This window comes from Chrysochloris asiatica, unplaced genomic scaffold, assembly GCF_000296735.1.
Source record: "Chrysochloris asiatica unplaced genomic scaffold, ChrAsi1.0 scaffold00006, whole genome shotgun sequence".
NCBI lineage: Eukaryota > Metazoa > Chordata > Mammalia > Afrosoricida > Chrysochloridae > Chrysochloris > Chrysochloris asiatica.
The window spans coordinates 11,618,904-11,646,852 of record NW_006408524.1 but is presented as its reverse complement, the minus strand read 5'-3'; the positions used below and the strand labels follow the sequence as shown (position 1 = coordinate 11,646,852).

Sequence of the window (27,949 nt, the reverse complement as noted above, 5' to 3'; positions counted from 1 at the left end):
AGTTTAGGATCTATTTCACTCTCTCTTGTCTTGCATGGACACATTTTACCCCAAATTTAGTCCTGTTTGCTAACATCTTTGTTCCTCAGTCAGACAATTACAGTGAAGAATAACATAGGTTGAATATCTTGCTAGTGATATGAGTGAAATGTCAGAGAATTTGTTAATAAGCCAGTGGCTGATGCATACTGGTTTAGAAGTTGGGGCTGGAGGAGTGGAGGTTGTGTACAAGTCTAGAGACATTTGCCTGGGTGAACGTACGCAGTGACGATTCTTCAAGTCTACAGACATTTGCACAGGTGAATGAACTCAGTGACTGATTCTTCACATCCCACCCACTGAAGGTTCGCAACCAGGGCTCTTAGGTTGTCTAAGATGCCACAGTACCCAACACATCTTGACCATTTCTTCTGATTGTTCCTCCCTTCTTCAGTTGACTTGGCTCTTACCAGCTTTTTGATGCTGCTTTGTTGTTGTTGTTGTTAAGTGCCATCGAATCAGTTTCAACTCATATTAACCCTGTATCGAGTTTCTGAGGAGTGGAAGGTGAGTTTCAACCACTGATCTTGCAGTCAGCAGTCCAATGTTTACCCTAAAGTGCCACAGTGGACTTCTTTTCATAGAACTTTATCACCTGCATTCTGTCCGTTTCTTGTATTTTGGCATCAGATTCTACTCTCCGTATTGTTTTAATCTGAAATCTGGCCATTTGCATAAAAGAGAAGAACAGCAACTCTTCATTCCACTCCTTTATTCTCTCTATCCATCCTTTTCTCTGCATGTTTTCTAAGGATCGTGTTTACAGTGTAGCAAGGGGATTGTTATAATATTCTGCAGTCAATAGTGTAAGTGCTGGTGATCCCTGGGAGATTTCACCTTTCTTTGTGCAATACCTACCCCTGCAGGGTCCCAGGGCCTTGGGCTGGAGGTATCTCTAAATTAGTGATGGAAAATAGACAAAGTGGTGGTAATTATGTGCCTTGGAGTTGGTTCTGACTCACAGAGGTCCTGCATAGGGTTTCTGAGGCAGTAAATCTGCACAGGAGCAAAAACCTCATCTTTTTCCCATGGAATAGCTGGTAGATTCTAACTACTGACTGTGAGACTAGCATCCCGACTTATAACCACGATGCTACCAGAGCTCTTTAAAGGCATAATAGGAAGGTGAGGTTGAGTAAGTTAAAAGGAAATCTGAGAGTCTTTAAAACCAGAGCGGCCGGAAGAGGCTTTTGATGATAAGGAGAAAGATCCAAAATTCTGGTGATTTGAATCTGTTGGCAGCAACAGACGACATTTTGTGGGATGTCTGTTCAGGACTGAGTTAATATAGCAGAAAACGAATGCACAGTGACTCATAATGACACTGTAAGGCAGAGTATAACCCCTCCCACGCGCAGCCCCCTAGTGTTTTGAATGCTATATAATCTGTACTGAAACAGCCTGACACGTACATCTGTCTCACACAAAGTGACTGGTGAATTCGAACTGCTGACCTTACAGTTAGCAGTCAAGCACTCAGCCACTATACCACTAAGGCTTCTTATTTATATTTGAGATGTCTGAAAAATACATAGCAGTTAGGACATAGCAGGTAACGCAAGCAGTGTCCCAGAGCTGTGTTGTTTTCAACACAGCAGCCATTCATTCCTTCTTTTTCAGTTGTCTGTTAGTATCTGTTATAATTATTCTAATCTTCCTTATATTAACTCCTTGAAGGGAAGTTGTTGTTTGTTGTTAGATGCCATTGAGTAGGTTCCGATGCATAGAGGCCCTGAATATCTTCGTGGGAGCACAAAGCCTCATCTTTCATCTCTGGAACCATTAACCTGTGGGTTGTTATTGTTGTTAAGTGCTGTCAAATTGATTCTGACCCATAGTGACCCTGTATAGGGTTTCCAAGGAGCAGCTGGTGAGCTTGAACTGCCAACCTTGCAGTTCAAATGACTTCGCAGTCTGGCGCATTAATCCACAGTGCCACACCAGGACTCCTTTAACCTGTGGGTAGAAGTCTAGAACTTATCAGACAGAGACATCGTGCTCCCTGAAGGGAAGGTATTGTTGTGCTGTTGAGTCGGATCCAAGGAGCGGCTGGTGAATTTGAACTGCTGATCTTGAGGTCCAAACTGACCTTTCGGTCCAGTGCGTTATCCTGAGGTGCCACACAAAGACTCCAGCACCACACCATCAGGCATGACCCAAATCACTCTGTGGTTAATTCCTTTGGTCCAATGCCTATGGTAGGAATGAGTTACCCTAGTTGGTGATAACTTTTGTACAATTTTTATACTTATATAGTGTTGGTGTTTTTATTTTGTTGTTAGTTACAACAGCATTTTTTGAACTCAACTTTTTTTTTTCCTCTATAAAAGTTTATGTGCTCAGTTTGCAAAGGAAAGTTTACCTATCAATCAGTTGTATGGAAGTGACTCGCTGGAAGCTGCTAAAAAGGAAATACAGTATTTCTTTCCTCCTCAAAGCACTTTGGCATTGATTAAACCTCATGTACATGATGAAAATAAAGGTAAATGTTTAAAAATAAAAGCCATTGTTTACATTTTTTCCACCAAATGTTTTTGAAATTTTCAAACTATAGAAGAGTTTGGTGGTGGTGGTGGTTGTGTGACACCAAGTTGGTTCAGACTCATAGCGACCCTTTATAGCCTCTGAGGCTATAAATCTTTGGGGGGGCAGAAAAACTCATCTTTCTCCAGAGAAGCGACTGGTCGGTTTGAATGGCTGACTGTGCTGTTACAATCCCAGTAAGTAATTCACTATGTGAATTACCAGCCCTCCTTATAGAAAAGCTGTTGTTGTTGTTGTGTGCTGCAGTTCCGATCCATAGTGACCCTATGTAGGGTTTCCAAGGAGAGGCTGGTGAGCTGGAACCACCAACCTTGCAGTTCAAGCCGACTTTGCAGTTCACTGCATTAACACACAGCACCACACCAGGACTTTATATTCTTGTGGTGGTTGGTGGTTATATGTCGTGGAATTGGTTCCGACTCATAGTGACCCTGTACAGGGTTTCTGAGGCTGTAAATCTTTACCGGAGCCGAAAGCCTCATCTTTCTCCTGCAGAACAGCTGGTAGTTTCAAACTGCTGACCTTGCGGTTCACAGCACAATTCGTAACCACTACGCTACCAGAGCTTCTTCTATATTCTTGTAGCTGTTTATATTTGTTTAAATGTACTGTATAGCTTGCCATGTGAAATCGAATAGGTTCTGACTCACAGTGACCCTGTGTAAGGTTTCCGAGGAGCAGTTGGTGAGCTTGAACCACTGATCTCGAGGTTCAAACCGACTTTGCAGTCCAGTGTATTAACCCACAGAGCCACGCCAGGTTTAAACCATAATTGCCAACTGTTGCCATATTGGCTCCTTTTCTCTCTCCTCTTTCATCCCCTTCCTCACTCGTCTCTCCACCTTTCCCTTATTCAGAAATATGTACTACATTTTACTGAAGTCCTTCTGAGACTTGATGGAAATGTTATGTTGCTTTTCCCCTCCACAGCTATATGTAAGGGTAAGAAGAAAGAATTTTTTAAAAAGAGCAAAACTTGAATTTTCCCTGGTACAAAAAGGGACAGAAACATCCCCTTATTTTTCTGAGTGCATTTCCTTTAGAAAATCTCTAGTTGTCATTTTTTTAATCTACCCCTTTAAATTGCATGTAAATCTTTTTAACAACTGTCTTTTGTTGACTTTATAACTCAGGAATGCCTTTCTCAAGAATCTAGGAGCCATCTTTTAGAACTGTAACCATCAAGAAAAATAAGCATCCTAACTCTTTATCTCCTTGGAAGATCCAAAATGTATCAGTTTATCTGTCTTAGAGATTTGAGAAAGTTTTATTATTCTTTCATATAAAAAATTAGGAAACATAAATGACACCCCAATTACCATGTGAATTTAGATTGAACTCACAAGCCACTCCCAGGAAACCTTATACAGGATTGCAATGGGTCAGAACCAACTCATCAACAAATAACAACAACAACATGTATAACAAAGGATTCTTGCTGTGACAAGAACCACAAGGTTGGCAGTTCAAACCCAGCAGCTAGCTGTTCCTTGGAAACCCTATGCAGAGTCACTATGAGTAGGAACTGACGCAATGGCACTTAACAACATGCATAAGAAACAGTGTAATCAAGTCATCTAATTTAAGGACTTGTAGTTGTTAAGCGCAAGGAGCTCTGGTAGCGTAGTGGTTACAAATCGGGCTGCGAACCTTAAGGTCAGCGGTTCGAAACTACCAGCCGCTCCACGGGAGAAAGATGAGGCTTTCTACTCCCTTAAGGGTTTACACCCTTGGAAACCCTGTACAGGGTCGCTATGGGTTGGAACCGACTTGACAGCACTTAACAACAACAACAAGTTGTTAAGTGCAGTTGAGTCCAATTCCAACTCAAAATCACCCTGTATAGGGTTTCTGAAGCTTTAAATCTTTGTGGGAGCAGAAAACATCATCTTTCTTCCCGGGAGAGGTTGGCAAACTCAAACCGTGAACTTTATGGTTTGCAGTCCAGTGCTTATTGTATGAAGCCAACTTGCTCCTTATTTAAGGACTGTTGTTGTGGTTGTTAGGAGCCATTGAGTTGGTATTGACTCATAACAACCTTAGGCACAGCAAAAACACTGCCCAATCCTGGGCCAACCTCACTATTGTTGCCATGCTTGAGTCCATCGATGCTGCCACTTGGTCAATCCATCTCATTGGAGGGTCTTCCTTTTTTTCTCTGACCCTCCACCTTACCAAATATGATATCCTTCTCCAGTAACTGGTCTCTCCTGACAATATGTCCCAAGTATGAGAGACAAAGTTTGGCCATCTTGGCCTCCAAGGAGCACTCTGGCTGCACTTCTTCCAAAACAGTTCTATTGGTTCTTTTGGCAGCCCATGGCAGTTTCAATATTCTCCTCCAACACCGTAACTCAAAAGCATCAATTCTTCTATGGTCTTCCTTATTTACTGTCCAGCTTTTGCGTGCATATGAGGTTATTGAAAATGCCATGGCTTGGGTCAGGAGCACCTTAGTCCTCAAGCTGACATCTTTGCTCTTCAACACTTTAAAAAGGTCTTGTGCAGCAGATTTGCCTAATGCAATTATGTTGTTTGATTTCTTGGCCGCTGCTTCTGTGAGTGTTGATAGTTGATCCAAGAAGAATGAAGTCCTTGACAACTTCAATCTTTTCTCCATTGATAAGAATGTTGTTTATTGGTCCAGTGGTGAGGATTTTTGTTTTCTTTACATTGAGATGTAATCCATACTGAAGGCTGTGCTCTTTGATCTTCATCAGTAAATGTTTTAAGTCCTCTTCACTTTCAGCAAGCAAAGTTGTATCATCTGCATATCGCAGGTTGTTAATGAGTCTTCCTCCAATCCTGATGCCACATTTTTCTTCATATAACCCAAACTAGTTATAATTTATATTGAGACATGTATGCTGGGCTGTATGTGTTTGGTTTCATAAAGTGATAAGATTTCTTATATATCCCACCTGAAATTGGAGACCATCTCAAAAATAGAATTGATGCTTTATACACTAATGACTGATGTTCAGAAGAGTTATGGGATGACATCAAGAATATCAGACATGAAGAAAGCAAAAGGTCATTTAAAAGACAGGGAAAAGAAGAAAAGACCTGAAGTTTTAGAATCTTAAAATTATTCTTGAGATCAGAGAAGTTGAAGTGAATAGAAGAAACAAAGTCAAAGCACTGTAATGAAGATTTCAAAGGGCAGCTTGAGAAGACAAAGTCAAGTACAATAATGAAATGTACAAAGTCCTGGAGTTATAAAACCAAAAGGAAAAACATGCTCAGCATTCCTCAAGCTGAAAGAATTGAAGACTCAAGCCTTGACTTCCAATATTCAAGAATTCTATGGACAAAATATTCAATGATGCAGAAAGCATCAAAGTAAGATGGAAGGAATAAGCAAAGTCACTTACCAAAAATAAATAATCAATGTTCAAACAATTAAAGAGGTAGCAAATGATCAAGAACTGATGGTACTAAAGGGAGAAGTCAATGCTGTCTGAAGGCATTGGTGAAAATTGAGACTCCAGGAATTGATGGACTACAAATTGAAATGTTTTAACCAACTGAAGCAGCACTGGAGATGCTCATTCATCTATGGCAAGAAATTGAATGACAGCTACTTGGCCAATCAATTGAAAGAGATCCATATTTATATGCATTCCAAAGTGAGGTGACTCAATGTGACACAGAAATCATCGAATAATATCATTAATACCACACACAGGCAAATTTTTGCTATATATAATTAAAAATCTCTTACAAGAGTACTTGCACAACAAACTCCCAAGCCATGTTATTTTCAATAATCTATATGTGGCAATGTGGATTAATGTGCCAGACTGCAAAGCCATTTGAACTGCAAGGTTGGCGGTTCAAACTCACCAGCTGCTCCTTGGATACCCTATACAGGGTTGCTATGGGTAGGAACCAACTTGACGGCAATCAACAACAACAATATGCATATACAAGTTGGGCAATGAGTTATGGGGTTGGAGAAGAATATCAAAAGTACCATTTACTACCAGAAGAACAAATAAATATGTCTTGGAAGAAGTACAACCAGAATGCTCTTTAGAAGCCAGGATGGCAGGAATGAATACTTCTCTCATGTGATCAGACATGTGATCAGGAGGGATCAGTCCCCAGAGGCAGACATCATGCTTGGTAAAGTGGAGGGTCCGCAAAAAAAGGAAGACCTCCAACAAGATGGCTTGGCACAGTAGCAGCAGGGATGGGCTTCAATGTAACAACAATTGTGAGGATGGTACACAACCGGGCAGTGTTTCTTTCAGTTGTGCGTAGAGTCCCTATGAGTTGGGACTGACTTGATAACACCTAACAACAATGACATACATATTTTGAAAGTTTAATATGAACTTGTATGTGATTTGAGAACATCATGGAAACCCAGAGTGTTGGTTAGGTTCTAAAGCAATTTCCTTTATTTAAGTCCTTCAATAGCATCTTGCTTATTAAAAGAGAATACTTATGATCAGCTCAGTCAATATCTAGGAGAAATCCTCTCATATTTTAACATGGAGATGACAAAGTGCCTTCATTGAGTAACCCCATCTCCCTCCCAGTAACACACAGCTTTTATTGCCCTCAAGGTGTGGAGTTGTATGACCAGCACTGGACTGCAAACCACCAGGTCAGTCACAAGCCCACCTGGTGCACCTTGGAAATCCTATACAGGGTCACTATGAGCTGTAACCAACTTGATGGCACTTCACAACAACAACAAAGACTTGCAGGAGTCCTGGTGTGGAGCTATAGGATAAGCATTGAACTGCAATGTCAGTTTGAACTGCAAAGTCGGAGATTCAAACTCACCAGCATTCCCAGAAAACCTTAACAAGAGACTGACTCCATGGCCGTATTATTGGTTGTTAAGTGCCGTCGAGTCAATTCCGACCCATAGTGACCTTGTATAGGGTTTCCAAGAAGCGGCTGGTAAGTTTGAACCGCTGACTATGCTGTTCAAACCAACTTTGCTGTCTAGCGCATTAACCCTCAGCGCTACACCAGTACTCCATGGCTGTACAAGGCCCTGTGAAGTAATTTGGTCTGCCTCTGACAAGGCAACTGCAGGTCCAGCCATTACATTATTGTTGTTGTTAATTGCTGTCAAGTCGACTCCAACTCATAGCAACCCTGTATAGGGTTTCCGAGGAGCATGGTGAGTTTGAACTGCTGACTTTGTGGTTCGAAGTCCAGTGCTAATCCTACAGCGCCACACCAGAATTCCAATCATCACATTGTTGTTGTTGTTAAGTGCCATTGAGTAGGTTCCAATCCATAGCCACCCTGTATAGAGTTTCCGAGGATTAACTGGTGAGATTGAACCTCCGACGTTGCAGTTCAAAATGATTTTGGAGTCCAGTGCATTATCCTACAGCGCCACACCAGGATTCCTTAGCCATCACATTGTTGTTATGTGCCGTTGAGTGGGTACCGACTCATAGCGACTCTGTGTAGGATTTCTGAGGAGTGGCTGGTGAGTTTGAACCATGGATCTTGCAGTTCAAAGTGACCTTGCAGTCCAGTGCATTAACCCACAGAGCCACACCAGGACTCCAGCCATCATAATGGGTTAATTAAATGTCTGACTAATATAGCAGGCTAATTTTAAGTTAATAATTTTATATGGTCACGAATGATAGAAATTTTGGCAGAAAAATGGTTCCTCACTCCTGCTCTCCAGGGCGGCACAGTAGGATAGACATGGGAGTAAGATGAAGCTTTCTGCTCCTATAAAGATTTACAGCCTCAGACAACCTACAGATGTTTCAGGGAGCTTCTGTTGGCTGGGTCTCAGATTTTGACTGTCTACATTAAAGTTTTGAAGGTTACCTTGTGCTTCATTAATTTGGCATAGTTTTGTGTTTTCAAGCCACATTTATAGGTAAAACTCTTTTTGTAGTTATTCCAATCTATAGGAATATAGAACAAAAGAATCATTCTACAAAATAACCAAATATTTGTTTTTCCTAGATGATATCTTGAAGATCATTAAAGAGGATGGATTTGAGGTAACACAAATGAAGGAACTACTTCTAACGCGAGAGTTAGCAGACTGCATTTATATGACTATACAAACAAAAGATTTTTATAAAGATGTATTGGAAATGCTAGCTGAGTAAGTTTCTGCTATATAGCTATTGGCATTATAAAAGTGATAGCTTTATTATAGACACTTAAAAAGATACTTAAAATGATTAACACTTTTATAGCATAATCCCTTCCATGAAAAGACACCCTATTTATATTTACAGTTAATTTTTTTTTCCCTTCTTCCTCTTTTCTTTTTCCCTTCTCTTTATCTGCCTGCCTTGGTCTCTTCTATCTTCCTTCCTTTCTTCTTCTGTTTCTTGGTCTTCTTATTGGATATAGAGGTCATCTAGTTTAAAGCTCTTCTTTGCCAAGATACTGAATCTGTGCCTTAGTTTCCCGACATCATAGGGATATTAATAGCACCTCCTTCATAAGTTTGTTATGAGGGCTAAGTAAGTATAGATTGAACAGATTTGAAACAGCTTGCGTACATTGAATATTAAGTCAATGTTAGATATCTTTGTGCACATCTCTTTTTCTCTTAAATGCATAAACACCTTTCTTTAAAAAGTGTAAACATAAACCTTTTAGGAATATTTATGCTGTTATTGTTAAGTGCCTTGGAATTGGTTGCAACTCATAATAACCTGTATATGGTTTCTGAAGCTGTAAATCTTTGCGGGAGCTGAAAGCCTCATAGATCTCCCACAGAGTGGATGGTGGACTCAAACCACTAATCTTATGATTTGCAGTCCAGGGTAAGCACTTATCCAGAGCCCATGTGTTCCCCTATGTATGTATATATATATCTATATATATCTATATATCTATATCTATATCTATATCTATATCTATATCTATATCTATCTCATCCACACTCTGGCTGTAGAATTTATTTTAATAAACTTTTAGAAAAGACAAATACATCATTTTTTTATATAAACTCCTTGCTTTTCAATATATTTTGACCATCTGTCAACAAGTTTGCATATTCTCATATTAAAAATATGTTTTAGGCTGAGCTGTGAATACCTCTGACTTCATTTCTTCACTTCTTCATCAGAGATGAATCTTTGTTCTCAAAGGACTGCTTTCAGGAGACCAAATAGGTGAAAATCGAATGTTGCAAAATCAGGACTATAAGGAGGATACTTCAACACCTCAAAGTAAAGTTTTTGCAGAGTGTCAACACTGTGGACAGTGGTGATTGTCATGCAAGATCACAAAGCCCTTGGATAGCAGTCCTTTGTGTTTAATTCAAAGTTTAGACTTCAGCACCTCAAAGTAAAGTTTTTGTAGAGTGTCAACACTGTAGACAGAGGTGATTGTCATGTAAGATCACAAAGCCCTGGGATAGCAGTCCTTTGTGTTTAATTCAAAGTTTAGACTTCAGCTTTGCTGAGAACATTAACTGTAATGAGCCCTGTTGATGATTATTGAACTTTTTTCCTGATAGTGTTCCAATACTGGCCCTTGAGAATCCCAGAAAACTGTAAGCAATGATTTTTCTTGGTCGGTTTCCTGAAAGTGAACGGCAGAGTGTAGAATGGAATATCCTCAATTGCCGACCAGGAAAAGTTCAAAAGTCAAGCATCAGCTGGAAAAATGATGCTTACAGTTTGAAGCATGAGATGATCATTGAAGAGCTGAAAGCTCGGATTAAATGAAGAGGGCTGCTATCCAAGGGCCTTGTGATCTTGTATGACAATGCTTGTCCACACACCTCTGCCCACACTGTTGACACTCTGCAGAAACTTTGTTTTGAAGTACTAAAGCAACCTTCTTATAGTCCTGATCTTACTCCATTGGACTGCTTTCAGGGGACCTGTTTGGTCCCCTGAAAGCAGTTCTTCTGGAACAAAGACTCTCCTCTGATGAAGAAGTGAAGACAACGGTGCATCCGTGGCTTGTAGCTTGGCCTAAAGCATTTTTTAGTAAGGGAATATGTAGGATTGTGGAGAGATGGACAAAGTTTATATAAAATCAAAGAGATTATGTTGAAAGATAATGTATTCTTCTTTTCTAAAAGTTGATTAAAACAAATTCTACAGCTAGAGTGCAGATACTTTTTGACTCATTCACCCTCACATATATTCAGATATATATATGAGGGGGGTGCTCAAAAAATTCATGGAAAAAGTAAATAGAAAGATAATGGAATGCTTTCATGAACTCTTGGAAGCCCCTTTGTATATACACACATCTCAGCCACTTTATATGTATATTTATATGTTCCCCTTCAATACCTGACCATTTGTCAATGAGTCTAAAAATGCAAGACCAACACACTGCCACTGATTCAATTCCGACTCATGGAAATCCTATAGAGGGTTTCTGAAACTGTAAATCTTGAGATGAGCAGAAAGCCTCATCTTTCTCCCATAGAGTGGCTGGTCAGTAGAAAGGTAAAATTAATAGAGTTCAAACAAAAGATTACATGGAACCAAAATAAGAAGCAGTAATGCCTTAAATCTTTTGAATGCAAGTAGTAATTACAGATAAATGATAAGCAGAAGGCTGAGGACTTTCAGTAACTGCTCCACAGCACCTTAGAAAACAAATTCACTTTCATATACATTGTAGGCTATGGTTCCCAGGAAGCAAAGTTTAGCATGTGAAATATTTATTAAGTATGTCCCACGGAGGCAGGGGGCAGTGGGGAGAAAAACAGGATTCAGAAGAGGGAGAAAAAAAGATGCAATGTAGCCCACAAACATCTCTGTCCAGAGCTATATTGGCCCTTCAGAATTGTCCTGCATTGGGCTGAGATAGTTAGGCCTTCATACCTTCCTTAGATCAGTAATTGGTGTTGGACAACCCTGGGAATGAGAGTGACCTTGATCAAGGTGACTGTGTGCAGCAGAGCCCATCCCTGGAAGGATGAGTTTGCCCATTCAATGTGGAAAATTGAATGGCCAAACTCATTCAAAGCTGAAGGACAGTCAATGCACCTTGTCCTTCATTCAGGGTCTATCTGCGTGATGACTCACAATGTGCAAACAATGTCTGTATCTATGGTACCCCAAAGTCGCAAAAACAATAAGGTTTCATTGACAAAATATTCCCTAGAATTAAACTCTAGCACTCTTCCAGCACAACAACCTGTTGTTGTTTTCAGAGGGAGAACTGGAAAAAAAAAAGAAAAAGAAAGAAAGCAGAAGTTATACTGATAGGTGCAATGGAAAAGGAGACATCGGGGCAATGTTGTGACCATACCATGAGCTACATCTACAGTTTCTACCATTGTAATTAACTCAGATCTTCTGAAAACACCTTTCTTTGCAGAGGCCCATCTGTCATCATGGTCCTGACCAAGTGGAATGCTGTTTCTGAATGGAGAAAGTTGATGGGCCCCACAGACCCAGAAGAAGCAAGACTACTGTCTCCAGACTCCATTCGAGCCCATTTTGGAATTAATGTTCTGTACAACGCAGTCCATGGTGCATCCAATATCTATGTAGCAGAAGAGAACATTAGATTGTTATTTGGAGAGCTTGATCCTGAGAATCTTGAAGAAAACTAAAGTATGGAACTTCTTTAATTTTTTTCTCTTTGCTTATTATGGGGGTTTGGCCTATGACAAAGCTGATTTGGAAATACCAGAACTTTCCCCATATTCTTGAATCAATCTTTCTTTCCTGCTGTTACACTCTTTTCTTCCATAGCAGAGTCACAGCCTGAAAGCTGAATCAGAGACCTGGGAACTTTAAGTTGCATGGAGCCAGAGGCAGATGTATCCAGGCCCATGAATGGAAACAGTGTGTCTAGTGACACACACATTCCTGCATGTGCAGGTCTTGGTTTTGAGCCCTTTGTACCATTTGCCATGTCACAGCTTCATGTAATCCTGTCCCTTGACCACTTTTCAGTTTTCCACATTGAATAACCAAACTCAATCATCAACCTGAACACAGTTCTCTACCAACAACCTATGTCTAATAAATGATAATGCATTATCATAAAAAGGACCCTTAGTGGGGATTAACAGTTTGCACTCACCTACTATCCTAAAAGTTGTACAGTCTCATTAATTATTTACTATGGCTCTTCTAGCCATAGTCTGGGGTCTTGGTATGGTGCTGTAGGATTAGCACTGTTCTGCTAACCACAAGGTTGGTGGTTCAAACTCATAAACTTCTCCTCGGAAACCTTATTTAGGGTGATTATGAATCCAAACTGAGTCAGCAGCACTTAAAAGCAGCAATATAAGTCATAGTCTTTACATTTCCAGGAAACAACAGGGTGTAATCATGCAGCATGAGTATATTTCCCCTCTTTGTGATGGATCTGGGTAAGGGAAAGTGGAGGAAGATGATGATGAGACTGTATGGTTAAGTTGTGAGTGATTGTTCACAGGGCTAACTGTGACTATAGAAACTTGAAACTCTAATATGGGAATTGGTTAGTTAGTTTTGCCATCTTGCTGGGTATAAAATGAGCCATCTCAGAAACAGAAACAGGAGAGTTCACTAGCATCATCAAGAAAGATGAGCCAGGAATGGAGCATGTCCTTCAGACCACAAAATCCCTGCACATTGAACCTCCTCAATGCAGGAGACAGAGAGGAATAGCAGAGTGGCCACAGCAACAGAACTAAGAACCAGAACAGGAGACAGAACAACCTGCGGAGAGGTAAAACTCGCCGCATTTGGGCAAGAGGCTCACTTGAGGAATGGGCTGTCTCCAGGCACATAATTGGCAGAGTTAGATTTGGAGTTAGACCTGAATGCCTTTGGGCTGGAGCTAATGGTGGAGTTGAATGCTCTTGGGACATTTATTGTCAGCATTAAAGAGTTTTGTAGCATTGTTCAAACAGGGCAAAGGGTAGGTGAAGAGATCAAGGACCAAAAAGAGGCTTGCCTGTGTGCATGGCTGGGAAGAGTCTGTCCTCACCAAATAACTGTATCCTGAACATTTCTGATTCTGAATTGCAACTTGTTAACTTCCCTTTGTTGTTGTTAGGTGCCATCAAGTCCATACCGACTCATAATGACCCTATGTATACCAGAATGAAACATTGTCCAGTCCTGAGCTAACCTCACAATTGTTGCCACGCTTGAACCCATTGATGTTGCCACTTTGCCAATCCATCTCGCTGGTTGTCTTCCTCTTTTTCTGTGACCTTCCACCTTACCAAACATGATATCCTTTTCCAGTGACTTGTCCCTCCTGACAATGTGTCTGAAGTATGAGAGACTAAGTTTGGCCATCTTGGCCTCCAAGGAGCACTCTGGCTGCACTTCTTCCAACACAGATCTTTTGGTTCTATGGGCAGCCCATGGCACTTTCAAATTCTCCTCCAACACCATAACTCAAAAGCATCAATTCTTCTACAGTCTTCCTTATTCACTGTCCAGCTTTTACATGCATATGAGGTTATTGAAAATACCATGGCTTGGATCAGGCACACCTTAGTCCTCAAACTGACATCTTTGCTCTTCAACACTTTAAAAAGGTCTTGTGCAGCAGATTTGCCTAATGCAATACGTTGTTTGATTTCTTGATCCATTATCATTAGGTTTGTCTGGGTCCTGTGTGACCATTGCAACAGATTTTCAGACCCAGCATAAATGTAGAGAGTGCTAAAGGAGTGATGGATGCTGTCAGATTGGTAAAGGAGGAAAGAGGCATATTTGATCACCACCTCATAGGAATTGGCCTTGAGCTGATGGGTATGATTCTTCTTCCCCTTTGGGAAGTCAGAGAAGGTCAGATGCCACCCACCATGCCCTTTCTGAAATAGAAAGATCAGCACAAGACTGATGAGATGGAGGCTAAAGGTATCCCGAATGCTTAAATTTTCTGAAATGCTATACAGCATTATCCCTGATATGAACCACCACTCCTTTACTCAGTATTATCGCTCACATCACAGGACTCAACAATTTGCTGCAATCTGTCATAGAACTCATGAACTATTAAGGAAATGGCTTATGTGGTTATAGAAACTTGAAAGTCCTAAATCCATAGCTCAGACATCAGTCAGGAGGATTCTCCTCACTCACACCAAACTAAGTTGTTGACTCACAAGGTTAGAGAATATGGTGAACCCAATTAGGCAATAGGCAGCCAGCTCAAGTTCTAAGAACCAGAAGGCATATGGAGGTGAACCAGATACAGGATTTAGAGTAAGAGAGTAAACTTTGCCAAAGTTGCTCAGTACAGCTACAGAGATGCAAAATAGTTGAAAGAAGAAGGTCTCGAATAGTTGAAATAAGAAGCCAAGTAAAGGAGCACACTGGGACTCTTGTCACCAAGATGGCTTCCCAAGCTCTGGACCAGAAGTCTTTCAGGGCAATAACTGACATCTGATTGGTGTTCATCAGGATGATTCAGCACAAGAACTAGTCTCCTGCACATCCTCAGCTAAAAGGGATGTAGGGTTACAAAGATGACATTTTACCCATACCCAGGGCATTAATAGAGGTATGTTTTCAACCTCGTGTTGTCAGAGGTCAGGCTGAGAATATGTTCATCATTATGGTGCATGTTAGATAAGCCAGATCTGGTCTCAGCTAGTTCTGTGACCCCTGCCTCCTATTTTTCTTAAGTAAGCAGGAAGTCAGCAGTGTACCTATTAAAGTAACAAGCTTAAAACAGGAAGTTAATCCTTGTTTTAACACAGATATCAAAGATGGTGGCTAATTTGCGGACCACAGTCCCAAGGAAACTTAAGGTGATGACTTGAGTCACACCCTCTTTAAGGCTGGAACTCCCACCTACCCCCTGCCTCATTAACATAGCGCAACTCTCTCTAAAATGAGACCAAAACCAAAGGCATAGAGGTGGGGAATTTCAATACTCTATAATGGAGGATTATGGCTAGAAGAGCCATATTAGGCAATTCACGGCACCACCTTCAAATCCACCCAGTAGTCCTGTGGTATTTCTGTAAAGTGTAGTGTGTTTCTGTAAAGATCACAACCGACTCAGCATTAGCATGGAATCATAGAACATCAGAAACTATAGAGAAAAGGACAATAATTGCTAACGTTTGGAAAAGAGATGCTTATTGAGTAAGTGTTGGTGTTGTTAAGTGCCATTGAATTGGTTCTGACTCATCAACCCTGCACAGGGTTTCCAAAGAAGTGGCTGGTGGGTTTGAGCCACCAACCTTTTGGTTAACAGTCCAGTGCTTCTCCTACAGCACCACACCAAGACTCCTGAGCAAGTGCAGCTACTATTATATTCAAGACTCACAAGTCTGCTCAGTTGCCCCAAACTTTTCTTTCCTGGACACTGTGGGAGATGCTATGTAAAATAGGTGACTCCTCCCATCAGACCTACTTCCCTTTAGTTTCATAAGCAAAGTGTAGAAAGAGCATCCTAACAACTGTATACCTGTATGGCTCTACCTACTAATTTAAATATAACTGCATAAACTCTTAATGTGTGGTATGCTAGTCCCACCTAGATGAGCCCCAAATAAAATAGAACAGCAACAAGAAACTCCTAAACCTCTGTCTTCAGAGCCCCACTGGTCACTTCAGCTGCTTTCCTTGTCCTTGTCTCCTCCCTCCCCCCTGACCTCTCAAGGATGTTCAGTGGCTATAGGCACAATCTGTTAGGTTGGCATTCTCAGTTTCTTCCCATTCTTTTCCTTGCCTTTGGCTTAACTACCAATTCTGGATCCTTGAAAGTGTTGAGGGGAAAGTTATGGTAACTCCCAATTTAACGTTTTTTACCTTGTCACATATTGTTTTGTCATATACTGTTTTTTACCGTTGGTCATTATAGTGTTTTGTTGCTGACACATTGCTACCCTGTTCACAATAGTATGAAACACGCCCGGTCCTGCACCAATCTCTCAAATGCTGTTACGTTTGAGCCCATTATTGCTGCCACTTTGTCAATCCATCTCTTTGGGGTTCCTTCTCTTTTTCACTGACCCTCCAATTTTTCAAGCATCATGTCCTTCTCCAGGGTCTAGTCCTGCCTAACAACATGCCCAGCAAGTCTCGTCATCCTCACTTCAAAGGAACATTCTGGCTGTTCTAACCAGACAAGATATTTTTGTTCTTCTGGCAATCCATGTTACTTTCAATATTCTTCTCCTACACCATAATTTGAATGCACCGATTCTTCTCCAGATTTTCCTTACTCATTGTCTAAATTTCATATGCATATGAGGCAACTGAAAATACTGTGGCTTGGGTCAGGTACAACCTTAGTCCTCAAAGTGACCTCTTTGCTCTTTAACACTTTAAAGAGGTCTTTTGGAATGGATGTTTGCAGCTGTTTTTTTCTCATTTTGAATTGTACACCATCAGAAGGTCTCAAAAGTTTTGCTCCATTCATGTCATGAAGGTCAACTCTACTTTAAGGAGACTACTCTTACCCAGTCATATTTTGAGTGCCTTTTAACTGAAAGTTAAAAGTTGGTATATAGTGCCAAACCCGAGGGGCCCATCGTTTGGCACTATATCAGACGATTTTCTGCAGCTATTCACAGGGTTCTCAGTGGCTAACCATTCAGAAGTGGCCTCCTTCTCCTTTCTAGTGTGTCTTAATCTAGAAACTCTACTGAAACTGTCCACCATTGATGGCCCAGCTGGTATTTAAAATACCAATGTCAGAGCTTCCAACATCACAGCAACACACAAGCCACCAGAGTATGAGAAAGTGACAGACAAGTGGCAATGTTCTTATTTTGGTAGCTTATTAATGCTTATCTACATTCAGTTAGGAGTCCTGATGCGGCACTATAGGATAAAGCACTGACCACAAGGCTGGTTTGCACCACAAGGTCGGTGGTTCAAACTCATTAGCTGCTCCTCAGAAACTCCATACAGGATCACTATGAGACAGAAACACCTCAATGACACTTAACAAGGCAACATATTCAGCTAACTTGCTAAATTGAGGCAGTAGTTAAATAAAGACAAAGGGTCATCCTTCAAACTCTAACTATACTGCATGTCTGGTATTTGTGTGTTAAGACTCTAATACAGAAAATCACTACTGCTTTAGAATTAGTATGTAGCATGTAATGTATTTCATCAATTGTATAATTTCTTTTTCTAGAACTTTAAGAAGATAATACATAAATTCACCCTGACGTGTAATGATGTGGCACAGCTTCCTGGGAAGTAGAAAAAGAAGGACATTCTTTGGAGGAAAGCTCAATGGTATCTCAAGTTAAAAATTCACCTCAAGGTGAAAAGCATTAAGTTAAGCCTAATGACAATAAAAGTGTTTCCTCAAATCCATCCTATTTGTTTTTACCCTATCCTCCAGAAAGGCCTTGAGAGGTGTATCAAAGCATACACAAAACACAGTAAAATAAGTGGGCAGCAACGTGCAATCTGGGAAAAGATTAGAATAGATCCAATGAAACCAGAAATGAGTTAGATGCAATCTGCATGCTACGGGGCCCTAATGTATCACTTTGAGGTTGAATAAAAATGTACTCTGAGCTTTCCAGAAGAAAAATCGGAAAAGGCAATGCGATGTTCTCTTGAAAGGCAGAGGTGTGGTTAGCACTGCATTACAGAATTTGGCAACCACAAAGGCATAAATCAGTCCCATCCCTGGACCTGAGACTACTGAGGCAGGGATTGCTTGAGCCTAGCAAATGGACAAAAGCAGCTGCCAAGTTCAAGGTTGTTTTTTCTTGTGTCCTTTCACCTGGTAAAGTGATCCGTCCCCTCTTGTATCCTAGACTGTTTTGGTTTCCATCCAAACAAATCCTTTCTCTTTACACTTGTATGTGTGGGAATGGGTTCTTGAATACTGTGAGGCTCAGTAAACAGACACCTGAGCATCCATGTAGAGATACTGGATGAGGGCCAACTTGGAAGACTGAAGTCATCCAGACCAGACCACTTGGGGAATTCTCCTGTCAGGTGCTCTCACAGCTAGAATTGGGTCTCCAAGGAAGATCCAGTAAGAAGCATACCCAGGAACTGCCAAGACTTGGTGGCAGGATGCTCTTGGAGCAGGTATTTTTGTATTTCCGTGTCTCTTCCTTTGAAGGACTATAGCCTGCCCCCTTTATATATCTGTCCATGGGGATTTAGAGTGTGCGATTATTGGTAGAAGATTTCTATGAATGTGTGTCATTCCTATGAGTCAATGTGTACGTTTTTCCAAAGGATTTTAAAATGTCTCATTTATTCTTGTTAAATGTAGAAATGAACTAAGGTTTAAGATTTTTTTAAAAACAAAAACAAAAGACAATGTGATGGATTGGCACAGTGGCAGCAGCAATGGGCTTAGGCGTAGCAGTGATTGTGAAGTTGATGCACGACTGGGCAGTGTTTCCATCTGCTGTGCATCGTGTTACTATGAGTCAGTACTGAGTTGATGACAAGTAACCACAGCAACAACAGTTATAGGACAATATAGTCTATGCACCTAGAATGCCATGGTAAGATAATACAAATGAGTAGTCATAATAAACCAAAGTTGTTGTATTTTGCTTTGTTTAGTTTTTAATCCGGGTAGTATGCAACTTAAATAACAATTGTTACACTTTTATATTATTAAAGCTACTTGCCATTGAGTTAATTCCAACTCAAGGTGACACTGTATGTGTCAGAGTAGAACTGTGCTCCAGAGATTTCCATGGCTGAGTATCTAGAAGACCACCACCAGGTCTTTCTTCCCTGGTGCATTTGGGCAGACTCAAACCTCCAACCATTCAGTTAGCACCCTGGCAAGTTAAGTAACTATTTCACCACCAAGGGCTGATATTCAGTTATTGTTCATATTATTAGATGCTGTTAAATTGGTTCCGACTCACCCAGCAGAATGAAACACTGCCTGGTCCTGCCACATCCTCACAATCACTGCTACGTTTGAGCCTATTGTCATAGGCACTGTGTTAATCCATCTCACTAATGCTCTTCCTCTTTTCACAGGCTCTTGTTGTCCTTAAGTGCCATTGAGTTAGTACCAACTCATAATAACCCTGCATAGGGTTTCTGAGGAGTGGCTAGTAGGTGTGAACCACCGACTTTGCAGTTCAAACATACCCCGCGGTCCAGTGCATTATCCATGAGTGCCATACCAGGACTCTATTCACAGACTCCATTTCACAGTCTCTACTAAGCAAAGAGCACTGGTAGCATAGTGGTTACGAATCGGGCTGCGAACCGCAAGGTCAGCAGTTCGAAACTACCAGCTGCTCTGTGGGAGAAAGATGAGGCTTTCAGCTCCCATAAAGATTTACAGCCTCAGAAACCCTGTTCAGGGTCGCTAAGGGTAGGAACCGACTGACAGCACTTAAAAACAACAATAACTAAGCATGATGTCCTTCTCCAGGGACTGGTCCCTGATAACATGTCGAAAGAGCTCACCATCCTCACATCCAAGGAGCATTCTGACTGTACTTCTCCAAGACAGATTTATTCATTCTTCTGGCCATCCATGGTATAGTCAATATCCTCTTCAGACACCATAATTCAACATCGATACTTCCTTCATCTTCCTTATTCGTTGTCCAGCATTTGCATGCATATGAGGTGATAGAAAAACCATAATACAACTAAGGACATTTTTGCTCTTTAGCATTTTAAAGAGGTCTTTTGTAGTAGATTTGTCTAATGGAATGCGTCATTGGATTTTCTGACTTCTGGTTCCATGGACATTGATTGTGAATCTAAGTAAAATAAAATCCTTGACAGCTTCCATCTTTTCTTCGTTTATCATACTGTAGTTTACTGGTTCAGTTGTGAGGATTTTTTTTCTTTATCTCAGGTGTAATCCATACTGAAGGCTGTAGTCTTTGATCTGAATCAGGAAGTGCTTCATTTAAGTGCTTCACTTAAGAGAACATATAAAGTAGAAATGATGTTGTTATATGGTTAACATTCTTTTTTTAAAAAATATAGTTCTATTAGTTTTGTGGAGCTGCCTGACAATGTACCACAAGTGAGATAAATGATCACAATAGAAATTTATTGTCTCAGAGTTGTAGAAACTAGTTACCCAAATCAAATTCTCAATAGGGTCATGCTTTGTTTGAAGGTTCTAGGGGGAGATGTTTCCTAGTTTCTGGTGGTTCCTGGAAATCCTTGAACTTTCATGTCTTGTAGGTGCACCATTCCAGTCTCTGACTCTATCTTCTACTGTCTGTCTTTTCTTTCTATTTGTCCCTTATCAAATAAGGAGATCACTCATATTGGATTAGCATGCAGCGTACTCCACTATAAACTCATTTAACTTTGATGATATCTTCAAAGATCGTATTTCCCAGTATGACCACAATCCCAACTACCAGAGGTTAGGACTTCAACATGTCTTTTAGGCAGGCTCAATTCAATCCGTGGAGTCCTGGTGTAGTGCTATAGGATAGGAACTCTATTGCTAACTACAAGGTTGGTGGTTTAAACCCACTAACCGCTCCTTGGAGACCCCCATATAGGGTTGCCTTTGACTCAGAACTGACTTAATGGCACTTAATAATAGCAACAATAGCTCAATCCATAACAATAACTTTTAATTCTAATTTTTAAACTAATATTAATGAAATTAAGACACACATTTTGATCCTTTAGTATTAGTGTCACACCACTTAACTCAAAATTAGTGTCACAATACTGTTTGAGAAACATACTTGTAAACTATCATGTTGTTAAGTGCCATCAAGTCAGTTCTGACTCATAGCAACACTGTGTAGGGTTTCCGAGGGGCAGCTGGTGGGTTTGAACTGCCAACCTTGTGTTTCGCAGTCCAGTGCTGATCCAAAAGTGCCACATGTAGACTGTTGAAATATACAAAATCTAGTTAAACCAAAAAATCAAGAACAAAAGTTACTACTGCCTAGTCAAGTCTGACACACGGCAACCCCATGTGTGTGAGAGGACATCTGTGCTTAGGGCTTTCAAGTCTGTGACCTCTCAGAAGCACATCACAAGATCTGAGGCACGCGTAAGTGGGTTCCAATTGTGGTTGCTGAGTGTTGACTTACCCAAGGAGCACCAGATGGGTATGAATTATCAGTAAGAATACTGTTCAAGTTTTTCTTCAAAATGTATTTTATTTTATTTATTTATTTATTTTTAATTAAATGTTTTTATTTTGGATTGAGTGAAAGTTTACAGGGCACATCATCAGCTTCACATTCAACCATTCCTATAGCTTGTTTCATTACATTGATCATTCTCCCCACCATATATCATCAGTTTACAGTGTTTCTCTCTATCCTCTTTAGCTTTTTTTTTTTTTTTTGGATGTGGGGGGACTTGCCTTTTTGGAATTACAGTCTCGGCTTTTAGGGAAGGTTTTTACATTTGTCTGTGGATATCCAGGGCTCATGTATGAGATTACTAACAAGAATTACTGAATAATCAGATGAGGGACAGTTTGCTATGTCTACTAGGTAGCTAGAGTCTGATCCTCAGAGCCTATGGTTTGGACGGTCAACAACGCTTGGGCCCACAGGGGCTTGGCCTCCTGACCGGGTCTGCACTGTCTGCATCTGAATCCTCCTTATTTATTGATTGTTTAAGGGACGCTGCCTGTCTTAGGTGGTCAGTGCGAATTCCTCAGTCTTACCAGTCATTGAGACTCATTGCAGCATGGCAATGGCTCTGTCTTAAGTAGCCGAGGTTCCAAGTGATCCTTACCCGTCTCTGGCCACACGTCCAGCATAAACAGCCGCCATCCGAGGAAGGCAGGGAGGGAGGAGATCGGCTGGGGACCCCATGTGCCAGACGTTGCCGGCCCACCACCTGCTCTAAGGTGACCAAGCAGGATCACTATGATGAGGTTCAATCAAGTTCTTAGGGGGTCTTACTCTCTAGCAGGGGTAGCAAATTAGTAGCCACTCAGTGTTCACTTTGAGAATTACTTATATCATAAATTTGAGCATGTAGCTGATGAATATCCACAGACAAGTGTATATTGTTCCACAACCTCCTAAAATGCTGTTGGATTAAGTTCCAATCAATTTCTGGGTTACTGAAAGATAACACAAGTCTACTTATACCTTGAGTAACCTTAGCTGGGAGTGTAGTCTGGATATATTGGGTCTTATTTCCCTTAAGCGGTCTTCCTTTCTCTAAAGCATTTAGTCTGTTTTGTGAGCCTTTGTCTATTTACTCTTGGATCATATGAGCAAGACTAATGTCCCTAGACATTTGATTTACATGATGGGCAGGGCAAAAAAAGGTAACAATTCCTATTTGTGCAGTGATCCTTGACCTCAAAATGTATTTTAATTGAAAAACAAAAACCTTAAGCAATGTCAATCATTGAATTTTCTTGGATTGTTCAAAGAAATAAGTATAGTAAAAGATTCGCTTACATCATCCCCTTCACTTCCATTCTTTCTAATTGAATGTAGTTAGCTGCTCCTTAACATGGCCTGATGGCACTGGAATATTTTTAACAAGATTCTGTTAAATGGCACACTGTGACAGTTTCAAACATTTTCAAGAACTACAACCTGATGAGTGTATTGAATGTCACTGCATTGGATACTTAAAAATAATTAAGAGGGAAAACATTTTGTTATATATATCCTACCACATTAAAACTTCAAAAACAAAATAAAATCTTAAAGCAGGTGTTGTTGTTGTTGTTGTTGTTGTTATTAAATGCCCCTGAGTCGATTCTGATTCAGGGACACTGTATAGAGTTTCTAACAAGCAGCTGGTGAGCTTGAATCACCGACTTTGCAGTTCAGACGACTTTGCAGTCTGACGTGTTAGCCCACAGTGCCACACCAGGACTCCAAAGCAGAGGTGGGGAACATCTTTTCTGCCAAAATTTGTAACATCATTCTTGGGCCATACAAAATTAAGAACTTAAAAATTAGCCTGCTATATTTGGTCAAATATGAGTTAATATGCAGGACTGCAAAGTCCTTTTGAACCAAAAGGTCAGCGGTTCAGGCTCACTAGCCACACCTTGGAAACCCTATAACAGGGTCCCTATGGGTGGAAACTTAACAACAACAACAATGTGATGGCTGGAACTTCTATTGTCTTGGTAGGGCCAGACCAAGCCCCACCCCTGTCTTAACGTAACACCACATTTTACCAGTAGATAGATAGCAGACTTCACTCAATTGTGTGCATAATATCTATATACTTACAAAGATTTTATACATAAGGCATATAGAAGGCCATTTCTATTAAGTTGTAGAACTGACTTTTCAGCAAATAGCTAGCAATACAATGGTTAATATTTTAAGAGATAGATTCAGTGAAACATTAATTTTGGTTGGTGTTGGTCTTAACTAAATCCAACAAAACTCACTGCCATCTAGTCAGTTCTGACTCATAGCCACCCTATATTGACCCTATAAGGGGATTGAAGTGAGTCGGTGAGGCATATCAGCAACAGGGAGGCATATGGGGGACAGGGTACAGTTGGTAGTACAGGGAAGTATCTTTTAGCTCCTGGGGAAGGAAGATTAGAAAATGACAGACTGTTGTCAGGTCCCAGCTAAGTGGCGGGAACTTGAATCTCAGCTGGAATGTAGGTAAAATACACATGTCTTGGCCCACTGTGGCTCTGACAAGCAAAGACTGTCATGTTGGTGGACACAGCTTGATGGTCTGGGCTCAGATTTTTTTCAGAGTGATGACAGACCATCTGATGGTGTGGATGTGAGTTCAGATACAGGAAGTGTCTCAAAAAGTAGACAACCATGAGGGAAGCTTCTCTATCCCCAACAGTCAAAGATAGCTGGAGCTGCGTTCTGTATCTTCATGAATTTCTCCTGACAGAATAGTCCTCATTCTTTAGTACTGACCCTGAAGCCAGAGTGTCTTTAGTTACCCTACTTAGTTAGCCCCTCAGGCCCCTTTCCAACAAAGGAGACCTGAAGCCTGCTTCCTGGGTCCTAATATTTCCCAGCAGCCCCTCTCCCTGGATCCTACCTTCTCTATGCAGATCTACTACAAAAAAACAGCAGACATCCTCTACTGTGGTAGACACTATCCCCTGACCCTCTGCCTGGACAATCTTGGTACGCTTTCTGCTCACTGGAGTGGATTCCCTGGTGCTGATACTAGACTGAACTGTGTCTGAACTTGCTCAACCCTTGGATGCTACTTTGGATGGCCTCCCAAGGCGATTTTTAATGCCTTCGATGAAGGGAGACAACTGACTCAGCAAAGGTACATTTGATTTTCAACTGCTAAAATATTTCAATGACATAATAAATATGCAAAATTATTAAAAGACTATAAATGTTAAATAGACTTTTTAAGTCCATCAGTTTCAGTCAACAATGGTATTTTAGATTACCCTGGACACCACGATGGAATTTTATTCATAATACCACTATTTGCTTAACCTCAGTTACGTACATGACATTATTATTACTCAATTTCTTACAGTTTTGTGACACTTAGAAACTTCTGTTTAGTTATGAATCTTCTCTGTTAGCTAAATTTACTTACTAATTATATGTATTCTTTCCCTTTTCAAAGCATGTCATTAAAATTATAGAAGTTGCCATTAAAAGGTGCTTATTATTCAGACATGACAGCTAAATATTTTACAAGTATATAGTAGTGGTTATGAATCAGGCTGCTAACCTCAAGGTCGGCAGTTCAAAACTACCAGCTGTTCCATGGGAGAAAGATGAGGCTTTCTGCTCCCATAAAGATTTGCAGCCTCGGAAACCCTGTACAGGGTCACTATGAGTCAGAACCGACTCCACGGTACCTAACAACAACAACCACAACATAGTCAACAATTGCTTTCATGTAAATATTACACTAAACCTAGTAGGGTGGTTCAGAGGTAGACTGCTCACCTTCCCTGAGGAAGATCTGGGTATGATCCTTTGCCAATGGACATCATGTGCACCTACCACCTATCTGTCAGGGGACACTTGAGTGTTGCTATGATGTTGAATAGATTCCAACAGATCTGGCCTAAGACACACAAGGAAAAAAGGTCTGGTCATTTACTTCTGAAAATCGGCCAATGAGGATGAAGCACGACGGGACAGTATTTTGTTCCACAGTACTTGGAGTTACCACAAGTCAAGGGCCACCCAAACAGAAGCTCACAACACAATCCTAAAAATATTAGGTATATACAGACACTGCCTGAACCCATAAAGACACTAACACACATAAGATCTCTGAAATAATTCCCACATTGACATGTTGACATGGCTTAAAACCATACTACATTCTCTCTCTCTATTGCTCCTCTTCACTTCTCTCAGAGTATTTTCATATCTTCTGTCTTTCTATAAAAATTATTGATGTTAAGTGCTATTGTTATTGTTATTATGTGCCGTGGAGTCAGTTCCAACTCATAGTGACCCTGTACAGGGTTTCCAAGGCTGTAAATCTTTATGGGAGCAGAAATCCTCATCTTTCTATCACAGAACGGCTGGTAGTTTCAACCTGCTGAGCTTGTGGTTTGCAGCCCGATTCGTAACCACTACGTTACCAGAGTTCCTTGAGATGGTTCATATTCACAGCAACCCTGGGGTAAGGCTGGTGGGTTTGAACCACCAACCTTGTAGTCAGCAGCCTAGTCCTTATTCTATAGCACCACACTTCTTGTTGTTGTTAAGTGCTGTCAAGTTGATTCCAACCCATATAGCACCACACTAGGACTTCATTTATTAAATGTTGTTGTTGTTATTAAGTGCTGTTGAGTCAGTTCCGACTCATAGCGACTGAGGAGTAATTGGTGGGTTTGAACTGTTGACCTTGTGGTTCGCAGTCCAGTGTTGATCCTACAGTGCCACACCATTAATTATACAAAATACAGAAAATATATGGCTTATATTCTTTTGGGCCCATTTATTTGTGGTCCTGAGAATTCAATAATAAAAGACTTATTTTTGTAACAAAAATGTGTCCAAGTGACTTGAAGAAACTAAATTGAAAAATTTATTTTCTCAAGTTCTTAGTAAAATAAATTGGACATGTCCATGATATCCAACTGTGAACGTGAAAGTGCATTATTTTTACCTAAAAAAGATGTTCGTGGTACATGATTAAATTCACAGAAACAAGCGGGAAATATCTGGAAGGACTCACACCAAGTGTTGACAGTAGTTATTTTGGTATTTTGTGCTTTGTTTTCATTTTTTTTCTTTTGACTTACTTCTTATAAAAGGCGGGTATTTCACCGCCATCCTTGGGTCACACCCTCCTTTGGTATACCTGCATGAATGCTGGTTCCTTATCACAAGTACCCGATTCTTCTGACGATCCCAGCACGGTGACTTAAAAGTGGACAATTAACTCAAAATTTGGGCTGGTATACCTTTCATTATGATATAATGTATTTCTCAGAGTAAAAATGCCTTTTAAAAACTATCTTCACTTTAGGAAATACAGTTGTTGCTGTTGTTAAGTGCTGTCGACTTGGTTCCAACTCATAGCGAACCTATATAGGGTTTCCAAGGAGCAGCTGGTGAGCTTGAAATTCCAACCTTGTGGTTCAAACCAACAGTGTTAGTATTGGGAAATGTTAGATTATAACCAGAGGTGACAATTTGTCCTTTTGTTGTTCTTCAAACCAACCAAACCCACAGCTACTGAGTCTATTTCAACTCATGGCGACCCTCTAGAACACAGTACGTATGGCCCGTAGGATTTCTAAGGCTATACATCTTTACGGAAGTCGACTGCCAAATCTTTCTCCCGTGGAGCTACTGGTGGGTTCCAATCACCAAACTTTGCTGTTAGCATCAGTACACTTAACTTCTGCCCCACCAGAGCGCTTATAAATCCCCTCTTATAGCCCAGCTTTCTACTCAGAAAAATCAGTGTGCATTGAACTGGAAAATCAAAATTCAGTCAATCTGGGACTCAGCTCTTTCCCTAACTACACAAGACTGTCCTCAGGTAGCCTCTCAACAAATCTTGTGCTTTCATGGCATGGGAAATGGTGACTTCTAACATTCATCCAATGTTTCCATTCTATGATTTCAAATAACCATTTCGGTTTGGTTTTGAATGAATGATAATAGCAGGTAGAAAATTGTGGTAAAATGTGTCCTTCCCTATTACTCTGAAACAGAAATGCACTCAAGCTAGTTGAGGTAAAGGAGGTAAAGAGGATACAGTGGGCAATCTTATAGGCATTCAGGGACAGAAAACAAAAGTGTGGCCAGACTGGAAAGCAAGAAACTAGAGTATTTAACTTTTCATGCATCTTAAGTGGAGACTGGATACAGAAGCAAATCTATTAGAATTTCTGCTTCACCCTAATTATTTGTTTTCTTTAAGTGATCAGTTATATACTTAAATTTGATTCATAAAAAATTATTGAAGATATTGCATAGTCTTTCCTCAGCAGTCAAGAAATCTATCTACCTATCTAGCTACCTATTATCTATCTATCTATCTATCTATCTATCTATCTATCTATCTATCTATCTATCTATCTAAGGAGCTCTGGTAGCGTAGTGGTT

At 40.5% G+C, this 27,949-nt stretch overlaps 1 protein-coding gene across 1 annotated transcript in view; it reads left to right on the top strand.

Annotated features, from left to right (window-relative positions):
* Positions 1 to 12,124, top strand: part of NME8 (NME/NM23 family member 8) — a 94,694-nt gene extending 82,570 nt beyond the window's left edge. Inside the window, exons 13-15 of the mRNA XM_006832265.1 lie at positions 2,370 to 2,521; positions 8,542 to 8,686; positions 11,887 to 12,124. Coding sequence (XP_006832328.1) covers positions 2,370 to 2,521; positions 8,542 to 8,686; positions 11,887 to 12,124 — 535 coding nt within the window. The remainder of the gene's footprint in view (positions 1 to 2,369; positions 2,522 to 8,541; positions 8,687 to 11,886) is intronic.
* Positions 12,125 to 27,949: the final 15,825 nt, after the last annotated feature.